Source organism: Stenella coeruleoalba (genome assembly GCF_951394435.1).
Source record: "Stenella coeruleoalba genome assembly, chromosome: 18".
In the NCBI taxonomy this organism is placed as follows: Eukaryota; Metazoa; Chordata; class Mammalia; order Artiodactyla; family Delphinidae; genus Stenella; species Stenella coeruleoalba.
Window position 1 is genome coordinate 16,063,383 of NC_137164.1, and position 23,140 is coordinate 16,086,522.

Consider the following 23,140-nt stretch of genomic DNA (forward strand, 5'->3'; position numbering starts at 1 on the left):
TTGTAAAGCTTTGAAGAAAAATACTTCTTTATTCAGGTGCTTTATTCTATTCTTTAGTCTGAATGAATTTCTCACTTCAATTAGGGATATTATTTGCACTTATCTTTTGGCACTGATTAGACTGTGCTTAGTATTATGTATCTTTATTTGCTCTACTAGGCCCTACGCTTTCTGAAATCAGAAATCATGTCTTATTTATAATTTTCAGAGCCTACAATACCTGTCTCTACATTCAATAACTGAAAGAAAAAATATTTTAAAATGTTTTAATAGCCAGAAATAATGTATAGTGTTATTTGCTTAGGGAAACCATCAAATCATGTAATTTTCTTTTATTGATCTGATGTCCCTCATGACTGCCTTGAAAATACTCAGGTTTAAAGCCATGTCGGAATGATGACTATAGTTCTGGCTCAAGACAGCTACCTAGGAAGACCTTGAACTCACTTCCTTCCATGGACACAATGTATCTACAGCTGTATATAGAACAATTTCCTCTGAACAAAAACCTAAAAACTGGCAGAGCAACCCCTTCACGTGAGGCAAACCAGAGGGAAACCACACTGAAGCAGATAGAAAGGCTGAGACACAATCTCACTGTAATTCCCACCCCTGGCATGGCGACCTATAATCAGGAGGCAACCCAAAACCCAGAGCTTCTTCCTGAGGAGTGAAGGGTTCATACCCAACATTGGGCACCCCAGTTTTTAAAATCAGCACCTGAGAGAATGATGACTACAGTACAAGTATTTTAACCTCTCTGTTGGTAAAAATTATTTACGTATTTTTCTAGTTGCTGGTACATTACGTGAAAACTTCTGATTCTGGAGTAAACCTGGACATGATAGTAGATTTCAGGACTGACACATTAAGGTAGTTAGGCTAGGCTGGTGTTACAAAGAGACCATGGGACAAATGGATCCAAAACACATGGCACAAATACGACAAGTTTGTTTCTTGCTCTTAAGGATGGATAGTCTTGGTTGGCAGGCAGGTTTCTTCCACCCATTTAGGGTCCCCGTGTCTTCCATTTTATGGCTTCCCAGGTTATACAGCATGTGCACTGTATGCTAATTGTATTTACTAATCTCTGCCACCTGTAGGTTAGGTTGTAGGTTCAGTGAGGGCATAGAATTGCCGGATTCAGCAAATAAAAATACAGGATGCCCAGTTAAACTTGAATTTCAGATGAACAACACATAATTTTTTTTCTTATGAATTTATTTAATTTTGGCTCCACTGTGTCTTCGTTGCTGCGTGTGGGCTTTCTCTAGTTGCAGCAAGCGGTGGCTGCTGTTCGTTGCGGTGGCTTCTCTTGTAGAGGAGCACGGGCTCTAGGCGTGTGGGCTTCAGTAGTTGTGGCGCACGGGCTTAGTTGCTCCGTGGCATGTGGGATCTTCCCAGACCAGGGCTTGAACCCATGTCCCCTGTATTGGCAGGCGGATTCTTAACTACTGCTCCACCAGGGAAGCCCACACATAATTTTTTTAATATAAGTATGTTGCACATAATATTAGGTACATAATTAGACTAAAAAATATGTATTATCTGAAATTCCAATTTAATTGTGGATCCTGTATTTTATCTGGCAACTCTCTGAGGGTAGCGAGTAGGTCTATCTCACTTAACACTGAATCCCCAGAATCTTTAAAAAAATTTTTTTTATTATAGTTGATTTACAATGTTGTGTTAGTTTCTGCTGTACAGCAAAGTGAATCAGTTATGCATATACATATATCCACTCTGTTTTTTTTTTTTGGCTGCACTGGGTCTTTGTTGTTGCGCGCGGGCTTTCTCTAGTTGCGGCGAGCGGGGGCTTCTCATTGCGGTGGCTTCTTTTGTTGTGGAGCACGGGCTCTAGGCACGTGGGCTTCAGTAGTTGTGGCAGGCAGGCTCAGTAGTTGTGGCTCACGGGCTCCAGAGCATAGGCTCAGTAGTTGTGGGGCACGGGCTCAGTTGTTCCGCGGCATGTGGGATCTTCCCGGACCAGGGCTTGAACCTGTGTCCCCTGCATTGGCAGGCGGATTCTTAAGCACTGCGCCACCAGGGAAGCCCTATCCACTCTTTTTATATTCTTTTCCCATATAGGCCATTACAGAGTACTGAGAAGAGTTACCTGTGCTATACAGTAGGTCCTTATTAGTTATCTATTTTATATAGTAGTGTGTATTTGTCAATCCCAGTCTCCCAATTTATCCCTCCCCATTGAATCCCCAGAATCTAAAACTGTACCTGTTGACTTTAAGATAAATAAATCTCTCAATTTTTTTTTTTTTTCTGTACGCGGGCCTCTCACTGCTGTGGCCTCTCCTGTTGCGGAGCACAGGCTCCGGACGCGCAGGCTCAGCGGCCATGGCTCACGGGCCCAGCCACTCCACGGCATGTGGGATCCTCCTGGACCGGGGCACGAACCCGTGTACCCTGCATCGGCAGGCGGACTCCCAACCACTGCGCCACCAGGGAAGCCCTCTCAATAATATTTAATGAATAATTGGTATTCTGCCTGTCAGGGAGAACATATATTAGCAAAGAATACTTATTATTATTAATTAGAACAATACTGGTATTAGTAAGAACATGTATTATCAGCCAAAAATAGTTATTAATACTACTTGTTATAAAAATGCTTAAATATCAGCAAAGAATACTTACCAACAGGTAAGACTTTAAAATGTATCAGCATTTCAAAGTACAAATGTTTTCAGTAAATGGATAAAATCTGTCGTCCCCTAGATATCTGCACAGCTCTGCCTCTCACTTCTTTCAGGTCTCTACTCAAATGTCATTTTCTCAATGATGTCTTCCCTGTTCTCCATATCTAAAGCGGCAGCCCTTCCCCCTCTGTAACACTGTTACCTTTCCTGCTTTAGTTTTCCTCCTTCACACTTAGAGTGAACATACCATATACTTATCTTCTCTACTGCCTCCCTCCCCCACTAGAATGTAAACTTCATAAGGTCAGGTATTTTCCAACCTGTTTTATTCACTGCTAAATTTCTAGCTGCTGCACATACTAGAGATTCAATAAATATTTGTTGAACCAATGACTGAATAAACACCATTGGTTCTTATTAGAATTTATAGTTACCAGTAGTTTGATATTCACTTCACATGATGCAAGATGGATTTAATCTCACAATATCATGATTCTGCCTGCATCTACTCAGTTCACCAAGTCCTATCAATTCATGGAGTCTATCACCTCCATGTCTTTTATTTATTTATTTTTCTATAAATAATATATCACCTCCACGCCTTTCATTTATTTTTCTATAGATTATTTTTAAATTTTATTTTTAAAAATTTATTTATTTTTGGCTGTGTTGGGTCTTCGTTGCTGCGCGCGGGCTTTCTCTAGTTGCAGCTAGTGGGGGCTGCTCTTTGTTGCGGTGCGCGGGCTTCTCATTGCAGTGGCTTCTCTTGTTGCGAAGCACAGGCTCTAGGCAAGTGGGCTTCAGTAGTTGTGGCACGTGGGCTCAGTAGTTGTGGTGCATGGGCTTAGTTGCTCTGGGCATGTGGGATCTTCCCAGAACAGGGCTCGAACCTGTGTCCCCTGCATTGGCAGGTGGATTCTTAACCACTGTGCCACCGGGGATGTCCCCATGTCATTTATAACACCTGCCTTACCTTACTGTCCCTGTTGTCACATCCACAGTGATTCCTATTTGTTCCCTGAATTAAGGCAGAAATTGCCTAATTGGTCTCTTTGCTTACTGTATTCCCATTCTAATCCATCTTCCCAATTGTTACTGAAGTTATCTTTCTAAAATGAGGTTTTGATCATATTACTCCCTTACCACAAAACTCTGTCTTCCTATCACCTGAAGATAAAATTCAAAATTTCTTGCTTGGACACATGAAACCCTTGATGTGGTCCAGCCTCAACTCCTGCCACTCTTCCACACACATGTTCCAGCCCCATGGATTTCTGTCTGCTCAAATGTCACTTTGTGAGATTAGCTGCTCTAGCTTCAGTACTCACAGAGCTCTTTGTATATTCTAGTGATGCTTATCTTAAAAGCTACAAACACTAAATAGTATTTCACCGATTTTTTTTTTTTTTAATGTTTATTTGGCCGCACCGGTCTTAGCTGGGGCATGAGGGATCTAGTTCCTTGACCATGGATCGAACCCAGACCCCCTGCACTGGGAGCACGGAGTCTTAACCACTGGACCACCAGAGAAGTCCCAGCATTTCACTGATTTTAAAATGTACATTGCTTTCTCTTTTAACACCTTGAAAACTGGAATTCAGCCTTCAATAGTTGCATCGTATAATGCTGTCACCAGAAGGCAGTTGTGATGTAGCTGTCATAGCCTGTACATGCACAAACTTCATGATTATTCTTGGTGGCACAATGAGGCAATTGCAAACCTTACACATTTTAGTCAACTAAACGTTTAAAGAAAGGACATAAATCCTATTTGTGGCCTGAAAACCTTTTACTGACACCTTCTAGTTGGATCAAGAAAGCACCAGAATCAAAACTTGTGGAATGGAAGCCAATGGTTTAGAAGAAAATACTAAGGACAATAGTGGAGTATTCTTTTAAAACATGTTGTATCACTAATGCTCCTGGTTGGTAGAATTCAGTACAGTATGGAAAAATTCTCATTGATAAGAAAGCAATATGTCTTAGTTTATTTACTTTTAATTTTCTTGTTGCACCGTTCAGCTTGTGGGATCTTAGTTCCCCAACAAGGGATCGAACCTGGGGCCCTGAAGTGAAAGCGCCCAGTCCTAACCACTGGACCGCCAGGGAATTCCCATGTTGTAGTTTAATTAGCAGCATTTTTTTTTTCTTTCAGTGCCCCAAAGTAATGGCATTTCTTAGAACCCGTGGTGTCTCAGAATTGATAAAATATGGTATCTTATCTTGCATTTTCAAAACAATCTTCTACGACAGGTCTGGTTGTATCATGCCTGGGGTCTGCTGACATCATAAGAGTGTATTCTCACTATTTTTCTGTCTTCTTTCCATTAAACTATAAACTCTCTATGGCTTACCATAGTGATAGGGATTCAATAGTGCCTGTCACATAGTAGGTGGGCTATTAATAGTTGTTTAAATAATTACTGCTATGTTCATGCTCCTTTGATAGAGAAACTGTTCCACTTTGGTTCTAATTCTCAATTTGGATATGTTCATGTTCAGTACTCATCTTGAATCGCCTAAGACTTCAACTATTACTGTGAAATGCTGCTTGTTGGAAAGGTCTAATTTCTTGTTAATAGTAGTCCCTAGTAGTATTTTTTTCTGAGGATTGACATTATATAATTGGTATTATATAATATTATAAATTAGGAGGACCCAAATTAAATTTCCATATATATTATTTGAATATTTTCTGCTGCATAATTTCACATCTAATTTTTTATGCTTATTACTTCATTTTTTTTGATGTTCTCGACCTCTCAACATCACTATTGTGATCTCAAAGAGTAAAACAGAGAGCTGAGGAAATGAATGGTAAGACAGCCAAAAGAAACTTTGTTAGGTTACATGTGAGGAACATTAAGTTCATCTGATTATTCTTTTCAGATGGTACAACCAGATACCATAAGCCAAGTCATTGGCACGTAATTATTTTTAAACCGTGTTACCCTGCTTAGTTTAAAATAATTTAAAAGGGCTCTGGTTGGCTCCTACAAATGAATATAATTCATCAGTTCTTAATTGTTAGAATAGCTCCATTTCAACAATTTAGGCTATTGTTTAAGCCAGAGTCACCATTCTTTCAGAGGGTTTTGTATAATTAATTCATTCCCTTTTAAATCGGAGCCATAGCATTTGGGCAGCATTCCTTTAAAAACAGCAGCAAAGAGCATGTTTTCTCCCACATACTTCTTCCCACCAATGTCCTCCCAGAAAAGTCTTCTCTAATCCCTTAGACTGCAACAGCACAGGGCTTAGCACACCCTACTCCAACTAGTTTTCCCTCTAGCATTGCAAGAGTTCAGTTTCTTCAGTTGAGTCTGATGAAATAGTTGGCTTGCATTTGGGGGCCATGTTTTAGAAAAATAAGCCTGCATATAACCAGAATCTTTCTGGAATCACATTCTAGAATCACAGAGATTGAGTGAAGAAGAGATTCATGTTTCCCATCTTGTGCTTCCTGCAAGGCCAAAGCTCACTGAGGGGAACAGTGGGAGTCTCTGGCATTATTTTGTTTTCTCTTTTTCCTTTTTGTCAAATATAGTTGAATTCAAGCAATTTAAATATGCATGTTATGGAACTCCACTGTTATCTATATTGGTGTCACATTTATAGTTTTTTTCCCTTTTAGTTTGCAGATTTATTTTAGGAGTTTTAAGAAATGTAATAACTCTAAGGGTATGTGAATTTTTAAAGTTATTTACTGAGTACTACTAGATGCTAGACACATATTCTTATACTTTAAGCATATAGCTCTTAATCAGCATTATTTAAGATTCACCTGAATAGCTTTTTAAAAAATGAGAGGTGGAGGGCCCATCCCAATTCTACTGTATCACTTTCCTCTGGGTTTGGTACATTCATTATTATTTTTAAGCTCTATTGATAATGCTGATGTACATCTCCTGGCCCAGAACCACTAATTTAAGCCATCACCAACTAATAGCTTAATTGCCAACCAGAGTCACTAAGAATAAACTTGGCCTATTTCACAATTTTGTCTAGGGACCACTCGTCAATGCTTCCTGGTTTTGGACTGCCTCTTGATTTGCTGCCTATGTATGTCCTGATTTTTTTCCTGTTCTGCCTTGGGGCCTTGCCTTCCAGCACTTCTGGGCCTCTGAACTGGAAACCTGGCCTTTGATCTCAGGTGCCACCACAAGCATAGGTTCTGGTTATGTGCTCCAGGTTGGCTCCTTGGACTTGGCTCTCCTGATCTTTGCATCTAATCCTGGCTCTGCCATACATCTCCACTTACGACCCTAGTGCAACAATCTGCCAACTCCATGGAGTCAGGGAAGAAAGACCATGGTGGCTCCGCTGGAAATGATTTCAAGTAACGGCAATAGGTAAGGTCATTATTAATGCATGTTCATCTACCTCACTCGTCTAGTTCGATTCCCTTCAAACACTGCTTTGTACACAGCACCCTAATTAAAAACTCCAATTTATATGAAAAAAAATTCTTAGCCTGGAATAAAGGCCCTCTACCATCCAGACCTGACCTACCTTTCTGGATCTTATACTGTTCTTCATGTACCTGGTGCTCCAGCCTAGCTGAACTTGATTGTTCCCCAGGAAGCCATTGGCAATGCTGTGCTAACTTCCTTTCTTTACTACATCTTCAACGTCTAGAAGGAGTTTTCACCAGCAGCTTCTTTTCCTTTACCCACATACCCAAATCCTACCGATCTTTTAAAGCAGTGTTTCTCAAACCTGAGAAATGTAAAAGAAATTATGATCCTAGAAAATACATTTTCTGAAAGGCAGGAGTCCACAGAACACAGTTTGAAAGCACTGATAGAGAAATCTGAAGACCAACTCTATGAAAATCTTTCAGTTGCAAATTATCACTTCGAAAGAAAAAATTTGTCTTTATAACTAATAAAACAATTTGTATATTGTCATTAAAATGAAAACAAAAAACTTAAAAGTATCAAAGAACTCTAATTCTTATCTCCAGGGTCTAGGATCCCAGTTTGAGAAACATTGCTTTAAGGCACCGCTTAAACCTACTGACCCTGGAAAATTTGTTCTTTCATTACCCTAGGGAAATAAATTTTTCTCTTTTCTGAATTATTTAGTATCTAATCATTTTCTACTCTGTAGTAGCTAATAATATGTAGGCAATATTCTTCTAGAAAAACCACAAACTCTTTGAAGGCAGGGACAATATTTTAACCATTTTTTAACTCCACTGGTCCTAAGCAAATATTGGATGTAAGCTCGCTACTCCACTTTTAGAAGTCCAAATCTCTTAAAAGTATTTTACTCTTCTATGGCGCATACAGAACGCCATATTACTGAATAGCCCTACTATAAATTAACAAAAATTCAGAGGTTGTCTTAAATATTAGGAAAAGTCCGAGTTATAAAATTCAAAATTTAAAAAAAGTGCCACAAAACATGTCTGTTCTGTGTTAATGGTAATAGGAACAACTTCTTTGAGTGACCAGTAGGGAAATAATTAAGAATTTCAGGATAAACAATCGAAATGCTAGGCCAATAGGAGAGGCCCTATAAATCTCTACACAGTCTTATACAGGTCGTATGTCCCTCATTCAACTTGTATTTTAGGCAACGTCTTTAAGTTTTCAACTAGTATATTTGAGGCAACTTTTCCTCGGACATAATTTAGGAGAGGAATCATTATGCCATCAAGCCTGATGACGGGCTGGTTTTATCCGAGAACGTCTGCCTTCAGGCAGTATTTGGATCGAGTCTGAGACAGCATAGAGTGCAAGGAAAGGGCACTGGCAGGGCTATGGAGAACCCATGCTATGTGTCACCTGGGCAAGCCAAGTCAGTCTGTTCATCTAAAAACAAGAGTAATGGACGCTGCTTTTCTAAGGCCCCTTTTAGCTCTGAGATTGATATTCTGTGGCCCTAAGTAAACATGGCTTGTGAGAGGTTATTTCTTTGGGTAGGACGGGTTATTTTTCCCCGAGTATAAAAGGGGCAATAAACTGTTTATCGATATTTGAGTCTTCCCCCGCTGCCCTTTTAGGGCTGAGTTCGGAATAAAAGGGTTTGTTCCCTTTCTGGTGGGTCCTCCAACGAGGGGGCTCCTGGCTAGGTCCAGCCCTCACCCTCGGTCGCTGCCCAAGGCCGAGCGAGGCTGCGGACAAGGATCGCCCCTCGTCCCCCACTCCCCTACGGGAGCGGAGTGACTCGCGGAGAAGATTAGTCCCTGGTCATAAACAACCTCTCACTTCCCTTCCCCCGCCCCGGGCCCGCCCGCGCTGGGGCCGGCCCTCCGAGGCCCAAGGAACCTCCTCCGACGACCGCGGGCCCCGAGCCCTCATCCGGAGGATGACCGCCGGCCTGCCCCGACTCCTAACCGGGCGTTGGATCACTCTACTCATCCCCTCCTCACTCGCCCATTGGGGAAGGGGTTCGCTACAGCGACCTCGAAACAGGAGCTGAGGCCAGCCTCCATTTCCCTTCCTCCGACCCCTATCACCTCCAACAGCCAAGGAGAGGCCGACGGGCCTCACGCGCAGACTCACGGCCGCGGCCCCCGCCCCCATACCGCCGTCCTTCCGCGGGCTGTCCCCGCCCCTTCCCGGAGCCCGCCTCCGCGTCTGCCGGCCCGCCTGCTCGCCCCTCGCGCTCGCTCTCGCGCGCACCCGACGCTCCGCCTCCGCGCGTGCTCCAAAACTGTTCCCGGAGCCAGCCTCCAAGCTTCCCCCGCCCCTGAGCTGTTTGAATATGCTAATAAGAGGCCAGGGATCAGCCAATAGATTAGCGGGGCGGTGCATCACGTGGCTAGAGGACGTGTCAGGGGGCGGAGCCTCTGCAGCCCCTGCCCGAGTTAAAACCGGAGTGTGAGAGAGAAAAGCGCTTCAGTAGCGAGAGGGGCTGAGAAAGTGGTGACACCGCCGGGGTGCGGAGGGAGTCCCTGAAACTTCTCCCAACAGCCCCAGGGCCAATCTCCCCTCAGCCCACTCCCCTCTTCGCCAGCTCCCAGGTCCCCACTCCCTGCACCGGGGGTGGGGTTGGGAGCCAGGCCCGTCTCCCGCTGGGACACACACAGGGGCCGGGAGCGGGGACGGGACCCCCGAGGCGGGGGGGACGGACCGACAGACAGACGGCCGGGCGCCCGCCCCAGCGGGCAGGCAGGCAGGAGGAGGCGGAGGCGGGGGTACGACTGGGAGGACTGGGTCTGGGGAGTTTCCTCTCAACTATCGGGGGAGAAACTCCCCGCAGCCGGAGGAAAGACCCAGACCGTGTTTTCCTCCCGGGGGCCGCGCTCCCCCGCCCCGCGTAGCGGCGGTCGCCGCCGCCGCCACCGGCGCCTCCACCTCTACCATCTCCTCTTTCTCCACCACCTCGGGCCCCGGTGTCCCCGGCCAGCACTATGCCCATCTTACTGTTCCTGATAGACACGTCTGCCTCTATGAACCAGCGCAGCCATCTGGGCACCACCTACCTGGACACGGCCAAAGGCGCGGTAGAGACCTTCATGAAGGTACCGACTGACCGAGCCCGGGCGGCGACCCCGGTCCGGCGGCCAGCGGGCGGCAGGGGTGGGGGGAGGGCGGCCGGGGGCGGCGAGGCGGAGGTGTCGGGGACCTGACTGCGGGAGCTGCCGGGCTCGGGGACCCCCTCCCCCACCGCGCGGGCGGGCGGGCGCTGCAAGCCGGGCTCGGCCCGGGCCGGGGCTGCGGCCCCGGGCGGTGTGCGGGGGCCGATCTGTGTGTGTGGGGCGGCTGCGGCGTGTGCGGTACTGTGGGGGGCGGTGGGGCCGCTGGGCGCCCCTTCTCCGCCTGGTAACCTCGCCTCTGTGCTTCCCTCTCGCCCGCCCTGTTTCTCCTCCCGTTCCCCACCCGCTCTCCCGCAGCTCCGTGCCCGGGACCCTGCCAGCAGAGGAGACAGGTATATGCTGGTCACTTTCGAAGAGCCGCCCTATGCTATCAAGGTAACAGCCCTCGCCCTCCCCCTTCCCTTCCCTTCCCTGTTCCTTCCTCTCTCACCCTCCCCGCCCCCCCATTCACCCTTCATTATGCTCCCCTCCCCCACCCGCTGTGCTCCAGGCGCTGAGGTCTTTTCCCCTGCGGGCTCCCACCCCCTCCCCCGCTACGGAGCGTCCTGGCGCGGCGCGGAGTCGCCGGGCCACCGCCGTCCCCTCCCCAGCCCGGCCCGGCGGCGGCGGCGGCGGCGGCGGCGGCGGCGCTGCGATCAACATGGCCGACATTTCCCCTCCGCGGCGTGAGCGGCAGCAATGAACTGTGGGGGATATTTATTCAAGTTAGCCCGAGTGACAGCCGGGCCCGGCAGCGCCGAGCCTGGGTCTGCATTAAAGGGGAACCGGCCCGAGGCCGGGGAGGGGGGCGGGGGCCGCGGGGCTGGGGCTGCGGAGTCTCCCCGAGAGGGCTGCGGGCCGGTGGGACAGCGCGCTAGGTGAACTTCGCAAGTCCCGCTCACTTCTGCTTTCCACCAGTATCTTTGCATCCCCGAATTCTGGGTATGAGGCTGGGGAGTACGCTTCCCGGGGAAGTTATAAAGTACGAAGGCTGGTAACTGACGAAAGCTGTAGAGCCAGCAGGTTTATTCTTGGCCTCCTTTGGAAGAGAGTTTCCTCAGCAGTGATGCGTTATTGACACGTTACTCAAAACCGTGCAGCAAAGTGAAGCAGCTCCTTGGTGAACGGCAGATTGTAACGGCCGTCCGTGTGCACATGGCTTTGAAAGATGAAAAAAAATTCTTACGTTTTTCTTTTCAGGCCGGATGGAAAGAAAACCATGCAACGTTTATGAATGAACTGAAAAACCTTCAGGCTGAAGGACTTACGACTCTTGGCCAATCCCTAAGGACAGCTTTTGATTTATTAAATTTAAATAGATTAGTAACTGGCATAGACAACTATGGGCAGGTAGGTTGACTATTAAGGTGGAAAAACAGTTGATTTTTCTTTTTGTGGAAAAACAGTCCAGTCCCGAAACTGTATAACGTGAAATACAAGTGTAAAACATTTCAGATTAAAATCCAGTATGCACATAATCCAAAAGTGAAACAATGACCACACTGTATATGGTTTTATAGCACTTTTTTTTTTCTTTTTTTAAAATGTATTTGTGTTCAGAATTCGAATTTGAATTCTTTGCTATGAAGTTGACATAAATTTAGTTTTAACCTTAAAGTTCACTCAGGAAATAAACGGGAAAACATCCTGCCTCACCACACTCAGTTTCTCTGGTAGTCTGTCCACAGGCAATTGTGCAACTCTTGCAATGACTGACAGACACTAGTTGATTAGTGGTCTTAAAATGTTAGAGGAAATTATTCTATTTGTTGTATCAGGGTTTAATTTAACCATATTATATAGCTCTGAAAGGTAAGAAGGTTTTCATTGTAGTGTACTAACTGGCTGAGTACATTAAGATTTCTCAGCTTTTGGGGTGTGTCCAGTAAGGCACTATGCAGGAAGAATTCTGAAGCCATTCTTGAATTAAATGACAGGTCCAGAGTTTTGTTTTAAACTCCAAACCCTTGGAAAAGAGGCTGTTTGAAAATATGAAAGAACCCTTCCTTTCTCCCTTAACTCTCCCAGTTCCTCTGTTGCACTTGCTGTTATCTCTTTGAAGATGAGACGAGACCATTAAATCACATGATGGTTCACTATGGGATAATGCAAGGTGATCCATTATAACACTTCTTGAGATAACTGGCCTGGGAAGTAAAAGATACTGAAGAATGTGTAATGTTACACATAACAAAGGAATATTAAATCCAAGGAGTTCAGTTCCTATGTTGTGCGAAGCACTATTACTACAGTGATATTTTTAGGCACACATTTTGTTCTTGTTCCCAAGTTCCATGAGCCACAGTTTTCAGGAGTTTCACAAATTTCAGGGAAATTCTTCCCACAACTACAGCGTTTGGTTTCTTTATATAGAAAGAAGCAGAATTGTTCCCTTGTTTTAGAAATGTTTATGCTTTACTTTTTAAGGGTAACTTTTCAGTGCCTGAACATCTTTGGCTTTGGAAAATGATTGAATGTAGTTCTGTTGCATTTAAAGTATATGTTGCAACTTGGAGTCACTTTGTTTCTATCTTTATGGAATTAAGGAATTGCATTTCATGTATTTTCTCACACATTAATCTTTTTCTATTTCCCCTTTCATGCTGCTTTATTTTTCAGCTTTTAGTAAGTTGGGCAGATTTGCCATGAACTTTTTAGTTTGTTTCTTTAAAATAATGGATTTATTTCCCTTTCATTTTCCTTTGTTATCTGTAGCACTGTGCAGTCTTATTGCTTAAGGTTTTGAGCTAAACTTTGAGTTCAAAGACAGATGAAACTTGCCATTATTCAGTTATCCTTATTTCCTTATTATTGGATATACTAACTGTTATTATTTGGTTGTCAGGTTGTCAGTGTATAGCAGAACTACTAATTTCCTGATCTTCTGCATCACATTTCATAAGTGGGAAAGGCGTTTAGACACGTTTACCTTCTACCTCCTATTAAAAATATGGCTTAGGTGTTTCCTTAGAAAAAACTGATGGTCATGGAGAGGCTGAGGACATTTGTAATTTAAACCCGTATTTTCCTTTTCCCAGTTGCCATCTTCCACCAGAGGATGCTTAAGTTCTTGTCTATAAAGCTCACAAAAAGTTTGAGGTTGAAGGTGGTCCTGCTGTGCTCTTACCACTTTGACCAAGAGAAGAGCCTGGAGATAGGATGTTTTTGTATGTTAAGATTTATTGATTCAACAGAGGGGAGAGATTACGCCTTTCAGTTATTTTGATGAATAAGCAAGGATGCAAGGAGTAATATCCTGAATTGGCACATGAAAATGATACTAGCATTAAAATAACTAAGGAAGCCACAATTTTCCAAATGAAAATTGACAATGATTGAGTCTAATGATTGTGATTCTCATGATTAATTAGAAGAAAACATCTTCCCAGAAGACATTTTTCATCATAAGATTTTTTTCTTGCTGATTTAAATATACATTTTGTATTCAAAAAAGGATAAATTATCAAGAATTTGGATGTCTCAAATATTTAATATTGAATATAGTTCATGTATTTTCTTCGTAAGGTTATCTCCTATTTTTTGTGGAGTACCAGTATTCTGTAACCTCAGTGTTTCTTGTAATACATACTTCCCGTTTCATGCTCTATATTAGGATCTTCAGAGCCCACAGTACTAAATGCTTGTATATAATCTCAGTAGTTGAAGGAAATGAGAAAAGGTGAGTTAGATGAAAGGGCATATTGATTTTATAGAACATCTAAAAACCTTTATATGTTTTGGAATAATTTTTCTTAAACACTTAAACGGGGTTTATATATATATATGTATCTGTATATTTATATAGATATTTCCACACGTGTTCCCACTACCCACATACATGCACATATGTGGTTTCCATAATCAATTCCAAGAGTATTTTTAATATCTATATCTATATTGCATAAGTTTAGTTGGCATACCTACAAATAAAACATCTTTGAGATATTAGCTAGGATACTAAGAACTTGCAGGGCATCAGTTAGGTTAAAGTAGCTGAGAAAAAAATGATTCTTGGTGAATGTTTTCTCAAGCACTTTGGATATCTCACCAAGTTCCTTGCATATAGAAGTCCTTACAAATATTTAATTTGGATAATCAGTACCATTTGCTGATACTTGTACAATCATGGAACAATGTAGTCAGTCTTTTCTTTATAAATTATAGTAACAACTTATTAAATTGCTTATCCTTGCCGCTAAATTTGATAGATTTTTTTTTCCACATGTATTCACCAGAGTTTCAAATAATGCTGATCTTTTGAGAGCCACTGAAAATTTGAACCTGCCTTAATATCTAAAGTTTGGACATGTATAAAGTTTTAGAGGTCTGATTAAAGTTTCCTATGTAGATCGGTTTATTTTTCATACTTTTCCAAGTTGTTCTATTTTCTGTCAATGTTTTCAACATTGTTTATTATTATTTTTTAAGTTAGGTTCCAGTTAGGTTTAGCTGCTAAATATTACTCTGGCCTGCAGTTCATCATTTTTGTCACTGGACTAATTCCACACTCCTACTACTGAATGTACTAGTACTGATTCAGTTGTTCTAGGACTTAGAATGGTACCTGACCTACTACTGTATGCCTTTGGTGAAGACAATCCTTGAGTAATACCATAAAAGGAAGTATAATATGTGTTTAATTTTTTGAGGGTTTTCTATTCCAAGTGTTTACCTCATTGAAAAATGGTGGCTTTTTAGACACCATCAAATTGAATGAATCTTAGGGAGAATAATGTTAGCCAGTTTTATTCTTCAGCATAAAGAGCTATTTGTGAACTTAGCAGATAATTCAGGTAGATTTCTAATAATACTGCTTTTTTCCCTTTACCAAAGCAGCAGTACCCATTTAGTTCTCAGGTAGTACATAATAAAGGCTTCTCTTTTAACGTTGGTAGGTGAAGTAATGAAAACTTGATTCCCATTTGGGTTTTTGGTTTCCTTTAGGCTATCAAGAAATATGTAAACAATAGTTTGGTATTTATTAACCTATAGATATCTTTTCAAAAGAAAGTAGATTATTATACTTGAACATTCTGTGCTGAATATGAACTGGAGACATTTTTTAAGTCTCTGAACTTCTTTTTCTAATTTTTAAATTGTGGTAAAAAACACATAACATCAAATTTACCATCCTAACCATTTTTAAATGTACAGTTCAGTAGTGTTAAGTATATTCACATTATTGTGCAACCAATTTCCAGAACATTTTCATCTTTCAAAACTGAAAGTCCTTTCAAAACAATAACTCCTCATTTCCCCCTAACCCCAGCCCCTGGCAATCAAAGAACGGCACCATTCTACTTTCTGTTCCTATGAATTTGACTACTCTAGAGATGCCACCTATAAATGGAATCATACAGTATTTGTCTTTTTGTGACTGGCTTATTTTACTTAGCATAATGTCCTCAAGGTTCATACATGTAGCATGTGTTGGGATTTCATTTCTTTTTATGGCTAAAATAATATTCCATTGTACGTGTTTACCACATTTAAAAAATTTTTTTGCATATACCACATTTTGCCTACCCATTAATCTGTTGTTGGACACTTTGGTTGCTTCCACCTCCTGGCTGTTGTGAATAATGCTGCTATGAACATGGGGTAAATGTCTCTTGAGATCCTGCTTTCAGCTCTTTTGGATATATACCCTGAAGTGGAATTGCTAGATTGAATGGTAATTCTATTTAAAAAAATTTAAGGAAATGCCATATTGTTCTCCATAAAGTTTGCACTATTTTATATTCCCACCAATAATACACAAGAATTTCAATTTCTGCACATCCTTGATAACACTATTTTCCTTTTTTCTAATATTACCCATCCTAATGGATTTGAAGTGATATCTCATTGGTTTATTTGCATTTACCTAGTTATTATTTATATTGTACATCTCTTCATATGCTGGGTGGACTTTTGTATACTGGCTTTGGAGAAACATCCAAGACCTTTGCTTATTTTTTGTTATTTTTTTCCGTTGTTGGTAGGAGTTCTTTAAATATTTTGGATATTAACCCCTTATCAGATGTGCAATTTGCAGATTTTTCTCCCATTCCATGGTCTGCCTTTTCACTCTGTTGATTGTCCTTTTTACAGAAGTTTAAATTTTTGATGTATTCCAATATATCTATTTTTTATTTTGCTGCCTTTGCTTTTAGTGTTATATCCAAGAAATCATTGCCAAATCCTATGTATTGACGCTTTCCCCCTATATTTTCTTTCAGGAGTTTTAGCTTTATGTCTTACATTTACGTCTTTAATCCATTTTGAGTTAATTTTGGTATATGGTGTAGAATGAAGTAAGCTTCATTCTTTTGCATGTGGACATCCAGTATTTCCAACACCATTTGTTGAAGAGACTGTCCTTTTCGCTTTGAAAGGTCTTGGCGAGTGCCTGAACTTAAGGCTTCTGAAATTATTTTCGGTAATTATTGATGGATAGGGGACTCTATAGTCAAACTTGCTTAAATGTTTTATCTCCATCTTTAATTGTGTAAAAGAAGAGCAATGGCTAGGAATGTAAAAATTGCATTCCAGTTCTGACCTTGACATTGAATTACTATGACACATTGGACAGTCACTTTACTGCCCTGTGCCTCTGCTTCTTTGTTTCCCAAATTGCCAGTAATGAAGCCATTAATACCCTTAGAGAATCGATGAGAGTCTGAAATGGGATGGTATATTAAAATGTAATTTAAAAATTATGAAGTGCTCAGTAGACACAAAGCATACTTTTTCTCCCCTCCATAGATTATTCACTTCTGGTTTTCTCTTATTTTTCACCTTTGAATTTGAAATTAGTTATAAAAATCTAGTGATATTTAAAGCTGATTTTTATTACATGCTTTGAAATCTGTTAGTAGCATATTAAGTATATATATATTTTTCGCAGGGGTGGGCTTTATATTGCTTCCTGGGGAAGCAGTGTGAAAGGTAAATATAACTTGATCAAAGTTGTCTTAGTGGCAGTTGATAAGCATGGGATAAAGTACAAGGCTGGTATTTTTAAAAAAACAATGTTAAATGAAAACTGGATGAATATCAATTAGCAGATAAGTCAAAGTCATTCTTTCATAGGAATACAAGTTAGAAAAGGAACCCTTAGAAGACAAAAGCACATGTTTTAGGATTCTTTCAAACAGGGAGCTCCCCCTAATGCATTTAAGATGAGATTTACACAAGTTTAATATGCAAGGAACTTTTGAGGAGCACATCTATTAGGTAGATCAAGGGATGTTTTAATAAGAAGGTTTGACTGAGCTCAAAGTAGTATAACATGGCTATGATTTATTTCCTATTGAGCATTAATTTAATTTATTATTTATTTATTTATTTTTACATCTTTATTGGAGTGTAATTGCTTTACAATGGTGTGTTAGTTTCTGCTTTATAACGAAGTGAATCAGCTATACGTATACATATATCCCCATATCTCCTCCCTCCTGCATCTCCCTTCCACCCTCCCTATCCCATCCCTCTTAGGTGGTCACATAGCACTGAGCTCATCTCCCTGGTGCTATGCGGCTGCTTCCCACTAGCTATCTGTTTTACATTTGGTAGTGTATATATGTCCATACCACTCTCTCACTTCGTCCCAGCTTACCCTTCCCCCTCCCCTTGTCCTCAAGTCCATTCTCTACGTCTGTGTCTTTATTATTCGTGTCCTGCCCTTAGGTTCTTCAGGACCTTTTTTTTTTTTTTTTGATTCCATATATGTTACCATCTCTTTCTGACTTATTCACTCTGTATGACAGATTCTAGGTCCATCCACCTCACTACAGATAACTCAGTTTCATTTCTTTTTATGGCTGAGTAATATTCCATTGTATATATGTGCCACATCTTCTTTATCCATTCATCTGCTGATGGACACTTAGGTTGCTTCTATGTCCTGGCTATTGTAAATAGAGCTGCAGTGAACATTGTGGTACATGACTCTTTTTGAATTATGGTTTTCTCAGGGTATATTCCCAGTAGTGGGATTGCTGGGTTGTGTGGTAGTTCTACTTTTAATTTTTTAAGGAACCTTCCACACTGTTCTCCATAGTGGCTGTATCAGTTTACATTCCCACCAGCAGTGCAAGGGGGTTCCCTTTTCTTCACACCCTCTCCAGCATTTATTATTGTTCGTAGATTTTTTGATGATGGCCATTCTGACTGGTGTGAGCTGATACCTCATAGTAGTTTTGATTTGCATTTTTCTAATGATTAGTGATGTTGAGCCTTCTTTCCTGTGTTTGTTGGCAATCTGTATATCTTCTTTGGAGAAATGTCTATTTAGGTCTTCTGCCCAGTTTTGGATTGGGTTTGTTTTTTTGATATTGAGCTGCTTGTAAATTTTGGAGATTAATCCTTTGTCAGTTGCTTCATCTGCAAATATTTTCTCGCATTCTGATGGTTGTCTTTTCGTCTTGTTTATGTTTTCCTTTGCTGTGCAAAAGCTTTTAAGTTTCATTAGGTCCCATTTGTTTATTTTTGTTTTTATTTCCCTTTCTCTAGGAGGTGGGTCAAAAAGGATCTTGCCGTGATTTGTGTCATAGAGTGTTCTGCCTATGTTTTATAGCTTTATAGTGTTTGGCCTTATATTTAGATCTTTAATCCATTTTGAGTTTATTTTTGTGTATGGTGTTAGGGAGTGTTCTAACTTCATTCTTTTACATGTAGCTGTCCAGTTTTCCCAGCATCACTTTGAAGATGCTGTCTTTTCTCCATTGTATTATTCTTGCCTCCTTTATCAAAAATAAGGTGATCATATGTGCGTGGATTTACCTCTGGGCTTTCTATCCTGTTCCATTGATCTATACTTCTGTTTTTGTGCCAGTACCATACTGTCTTGATTACTGTAGCTCTGTCTGAAGTCAGGGAGTCTGATTCCTCCAGCTCCATTTTTCTTTCTCAAGATTGCTTTGGCTATTCGGGGCCTTTTGTGTTTCCATATACATTGTACAATTTTTTGTTCTAGTTCTGTGAAAAATGCCATTGGTAGTTGATAGGGATTGCATTGAATCTGTAGATTGCTTAGGGTAGTATAGTCATTTTCACAATGTTGATTCTTCCAATCCAAGAACATGGTATCTCTCTCCATCTGTTTGTATCATCTTTAATTTCTTTCATCAGTGTCTTATAGTTTTCTGCGTAGAGGTCTTTTGTCTCCTTAGGTAGGTTTATTCCTAGGTATTTTATTCTTTTTGTTGCAGTGGTAAATGGGAGTGTTTCCTTAATTTCTCTTTCAGGTTTTTCATCATTAGTGTATAGGAATGCAGGAGATTTCTGTGCATTAATTTTGTATCCTGCTACTCTACCAAATTCATTGATTAGCTCTAGTAGTTTTCTGGTAGCATCTTTAGGATTCTGTATGTATAGTATTGTGTCATCTGTGAGCATTAGTTTAAAAGATGGTAATTTAAATGACAAATCTCAAGACCTAGGTTTTATTTTCTTTGAAAATACTTGCTATAATTTATCTTCATAATTTTATACTCTAAATCTGTTTTCTAAAGGATCAAAAAACCACCCTGTGTGTTTTTTTAAAAAGAGAATGAAAAAGAATATCCTAAAGACATCAATTGCATTCTTAATTAGAAATTATTGAAAATAAATCAGAAGTATAAAAGGTAAATAACACGTTCCATTTCTTCAAAGAAATTTTTATTTTCCCTTTATGCAGAAGAATGTCAATAATTATGTATTAAACTGTACAGCTGAAAATTAAAAAGCCAGGAACAAATATTTGAATGAAAGAATTTCACTTATTTATTTTCAATTGATTTAAGGTCATTTATGGTCAGAATTAGCTAAAAGTATTGTTCAGCCATGTTTGTGTTATGGATTTCTCCAAGGAGATCATATAATATTTTATAACTTGAAATTTTCCTAAATATTTAAAATTATTTTTAGTCATCATAATCCTTCACTCAAATTTATACTCTTATAAGTAAAATCGTCTTGGTGGGTTTCTTTTCTTTGGTTGGTCAGTGCTCACGTATACCAGCCCTGTTTTCTTTCATTTTATTTTATTTTATTTTTTAATTCTTATTTTGTTTTTGTTTTTTTGACTGGGGCACTTGGCTTGCGGGATCTTAGTTCCCCGACCAGATACTGAACCCAGGCCCTTGGCAGTGAAAGCGCAGAGTCCTAACCACTGAACTGCCAGGGGATTCCCTGTTTCCTTTCATTTTAAATAAGTAATTTCTTTATACAAACTTAATTTTCATTTAGCCCTATTATTAATCTGTTTAATTTAAGCATGGTCCGAAACCATAAAGTACTGAGTCTTTTGGGTTTTGTTTTTGTTTGTCTTTATTGCCTGATCCCTCTTCTTTCCCCCCAACCTTTTCTGTTGAGATATACCTTAAATACACATATTCTAATTATGAAGCTTAGTAAAATTTTAAATACGCTCTTGGAAAAAAAATTGAACTTTTTGCATCTACTGACAACTTTTCAGTAGATTTTTTGTAAATATTATTATGGTTATTGTTTCCCAGAGCTTTATAATTGAAAGTGATGTTAGATTCCATCTTCCTCATTGTATTAATGTAGAAAGTAAGGCCCAGAAAAGTTAAAATGCTGAATTTCTTCACATTATGAAAAATTTCAAAAGAGAGCAATTGGTTATGAAACAGTCATGCAGATTTTATTAGTAATTTGTATTTTATTTAAGAGCAAATTTTACTGGAAGGTATAGCCAGTAGATCTGAGTCCCTCTGGGTGGGGGTGTATCAGTAACTCTCCAATGAAATGTGTGTCCTTTCAGTTCCTCTGTGAAAAGCAGGCGTTTCATTTTGTCATTGTGTTACACTTAGCTTTTCTTGTAACACCTGTTAAAATACAGTTTTTTACATTCAGTTGGATTTTCTTCCCACTCCCTCCTCCCTCCCAACTCCTTGGAAAAAAAAAAAGTGTGAACATGGGGGATAGTTGCCAGGATTTTATACCATTCTTAATTTAAGGCCTGGATGCTAATATGTATGTGTGTGTGTGTATACACACACACACACACACACACACACACACACACACACACACACACATACTGTTTGATTTCATATTCATAGTTTATTTAACGTTTCTGATGTAGTTAATACAGGACTATTAACCTAGTCCGTTAATTAGTTGACTTTTCCCATGTAGTGTGCCAGTATTACTGCTATAATTATAAGTTTTTACCTGGACAGCTTTGTAACTAGTTAACTATCAATTAGTTTCCTTTGACGTAAGATACTTTTGAAAATCTCTAAGCATTGTTGTTAAGATTCAGAAAAATCTGTTTGGCTCTATGAATTCCTAGTCCACCCATGGGTTCCTGGCAAGTCATGTAATCTCTCTCAGCCTCAGTTTCCCCATTAGGAAAATAGAATGAAATAATCTATCTTGCAGGATTGTGGTAAAAATTGAGTGATATATGGTATAATTTGTTATTGTAATACACGTATTACCATTTTTGTGAATTTCCTTTTATTTAAGTTTTAAAAATTGGAATTGTGGGTAGAGTATTTTATCCAGCTTTTTAAAGAACAAGAATTGTGGTGATAGGGAAAGAACTGCTTCATTAGAACTGGCTTGCCTGGCTCTGGGGCTACTAGCTTATGTTGTATTGACTGACAAGTCCCTTAACCTCACTGAGCCTCAAATTTCTCATCCACAAAATGGTGGTAATACCAATCTTGAAAACGTTTTTAAGGATTGGAAATAATTTTTTTTTTTGCGGTACGCGGGCCTCTCACTGTTGTGGCCTCTCCCGCCGGGGAGCACAGGCTCCGGACGTGCAGGCTCAGCGGCCATGGCTCACGGGCCCAGCCGCTCCGCAGCACGAACCCGTGTCCCCTGCATCGGCAGGCGGACTCTCAATCACTGCGCCACCAGGGAAGCCCTGGAAATAATTTTGTTAATCATCTAGCAAAGTGCCTGCTTGGAAAAGGTTTATAATCTGAAACCTTTGAGAAAAAACAAAAGTTTTTTCATAACCCAATATGTATACATCACAAGAAGCTAGAATTAGCTGTCCAGCAGTTTCAGCTAAAGTAAATTTTCTTGCCATAGGGAACATAATGGTTTTTGGCTTTGAAATGAAGCTCTGTAGATTACTCCAAAAATACTTTCCCCTTGGAGTTACAAAAGTCTTTTCCCCCACATCTCTAATTCTTATTCAGAAATGGTTTAATAACAGTTAGTACTTCAAACAAACAAACATGTTTTTGATTTTCAAAGCAAGAAAGGTTTCAAGCTTCTTTGAGGAAATTTAGATCTTGGCCCATTTTTAGGGCCTTGTAACAGTATATTTTAGAATTCAGGTTGCTGATGATTAGGATGGGGTGGAGGATGTCATTGTGCAGAAGAAAGGTCAAATGTAAAAGGTGTGATCCATTTTATTGTTTGTAATGTAGATTTATGTGGGAAAAGAACATAATAGGATGACCCTAGGAAGGATTATTTTATGTGATGATATTTCTCTTTTAGGGCCTATGTGATTTGAAATTTGATTATTGGTATATTGAGAGATAGTTGTACCTCAAAAGTATTTTAACTTAAAAATCTTATAATTAAGAGGATTAGTTTTAATCAGAGGACCAATTTATCAGCCTAGTGATGACTTAGCAAAACTTATTCTAGGTCCTACATACGCTTGCCTTTTTTATCTTTGCCTTAAAAGGAAATGACGTTTTAACATTTTCCATCTATTAGTTTTGCTCAGAGAAGCTGGGGAACATGTGAAGGTCCTTGGGAGGATTATATCATCTAAAAAACTTTGTTATAGAAAGGAAAACAGTTCTGAGTATGTGAGAAAAAGTAATTGTAGCATTAGCTTATTAGGTAATGTAATTTGTAACTAGTCATTGACAGGATTGATGCTGGCATGTTGAAGGAAAACTCTCACTTTGTCTTCAAGCTGGTGAACCTAGTTAGATATTAGGAAACATCAACAAAGTCTGTTTATTCTGGAGTGCAGACACTGGAAGCA

The 23,140-nt window shown here is 40.3% G+C and overlaps 1 protein-coding gene across 5 annotated transcripts in view; it reads left to right on the top strand.

Moving 5' to 3' along the window:
* Positions 1–23,140, top strand: part of INTS6 (integrator complex subunit 6) — a 159,520-nt gene that overhangs the window by 46,184 nt on the left and 90,196 nt on the right. For 2 of the 5 annotated variants that reach the window (XM_079902808.1, XM_079902807.1), the window contains exons 1-3: positions 9,495–10,128; positions 10,501–10,578; positions 11,383–11,532. In XM_079902808.1, the coding sequence (XP_079758934.1) occupies positions 10,018–10,128; positions 10,501–10,578; positions 11,383–11,532 (339 nt within the window). In that variant the 5' untranslated portion in view covers positions 9,495–10,017. Of the gene's footprint in view, positions 1–6,483; positions 7,007–9,494; positions 10,129–10,500; positions 10,579–10,670; positions 10,950–11,382; positions 11,533–23,140 lie in introns of those variants that run through there. The other 3 variants (XM_079902809.1, XM_079902810.1, XM_079902811.1) reach the window with 3 other exon arrangements.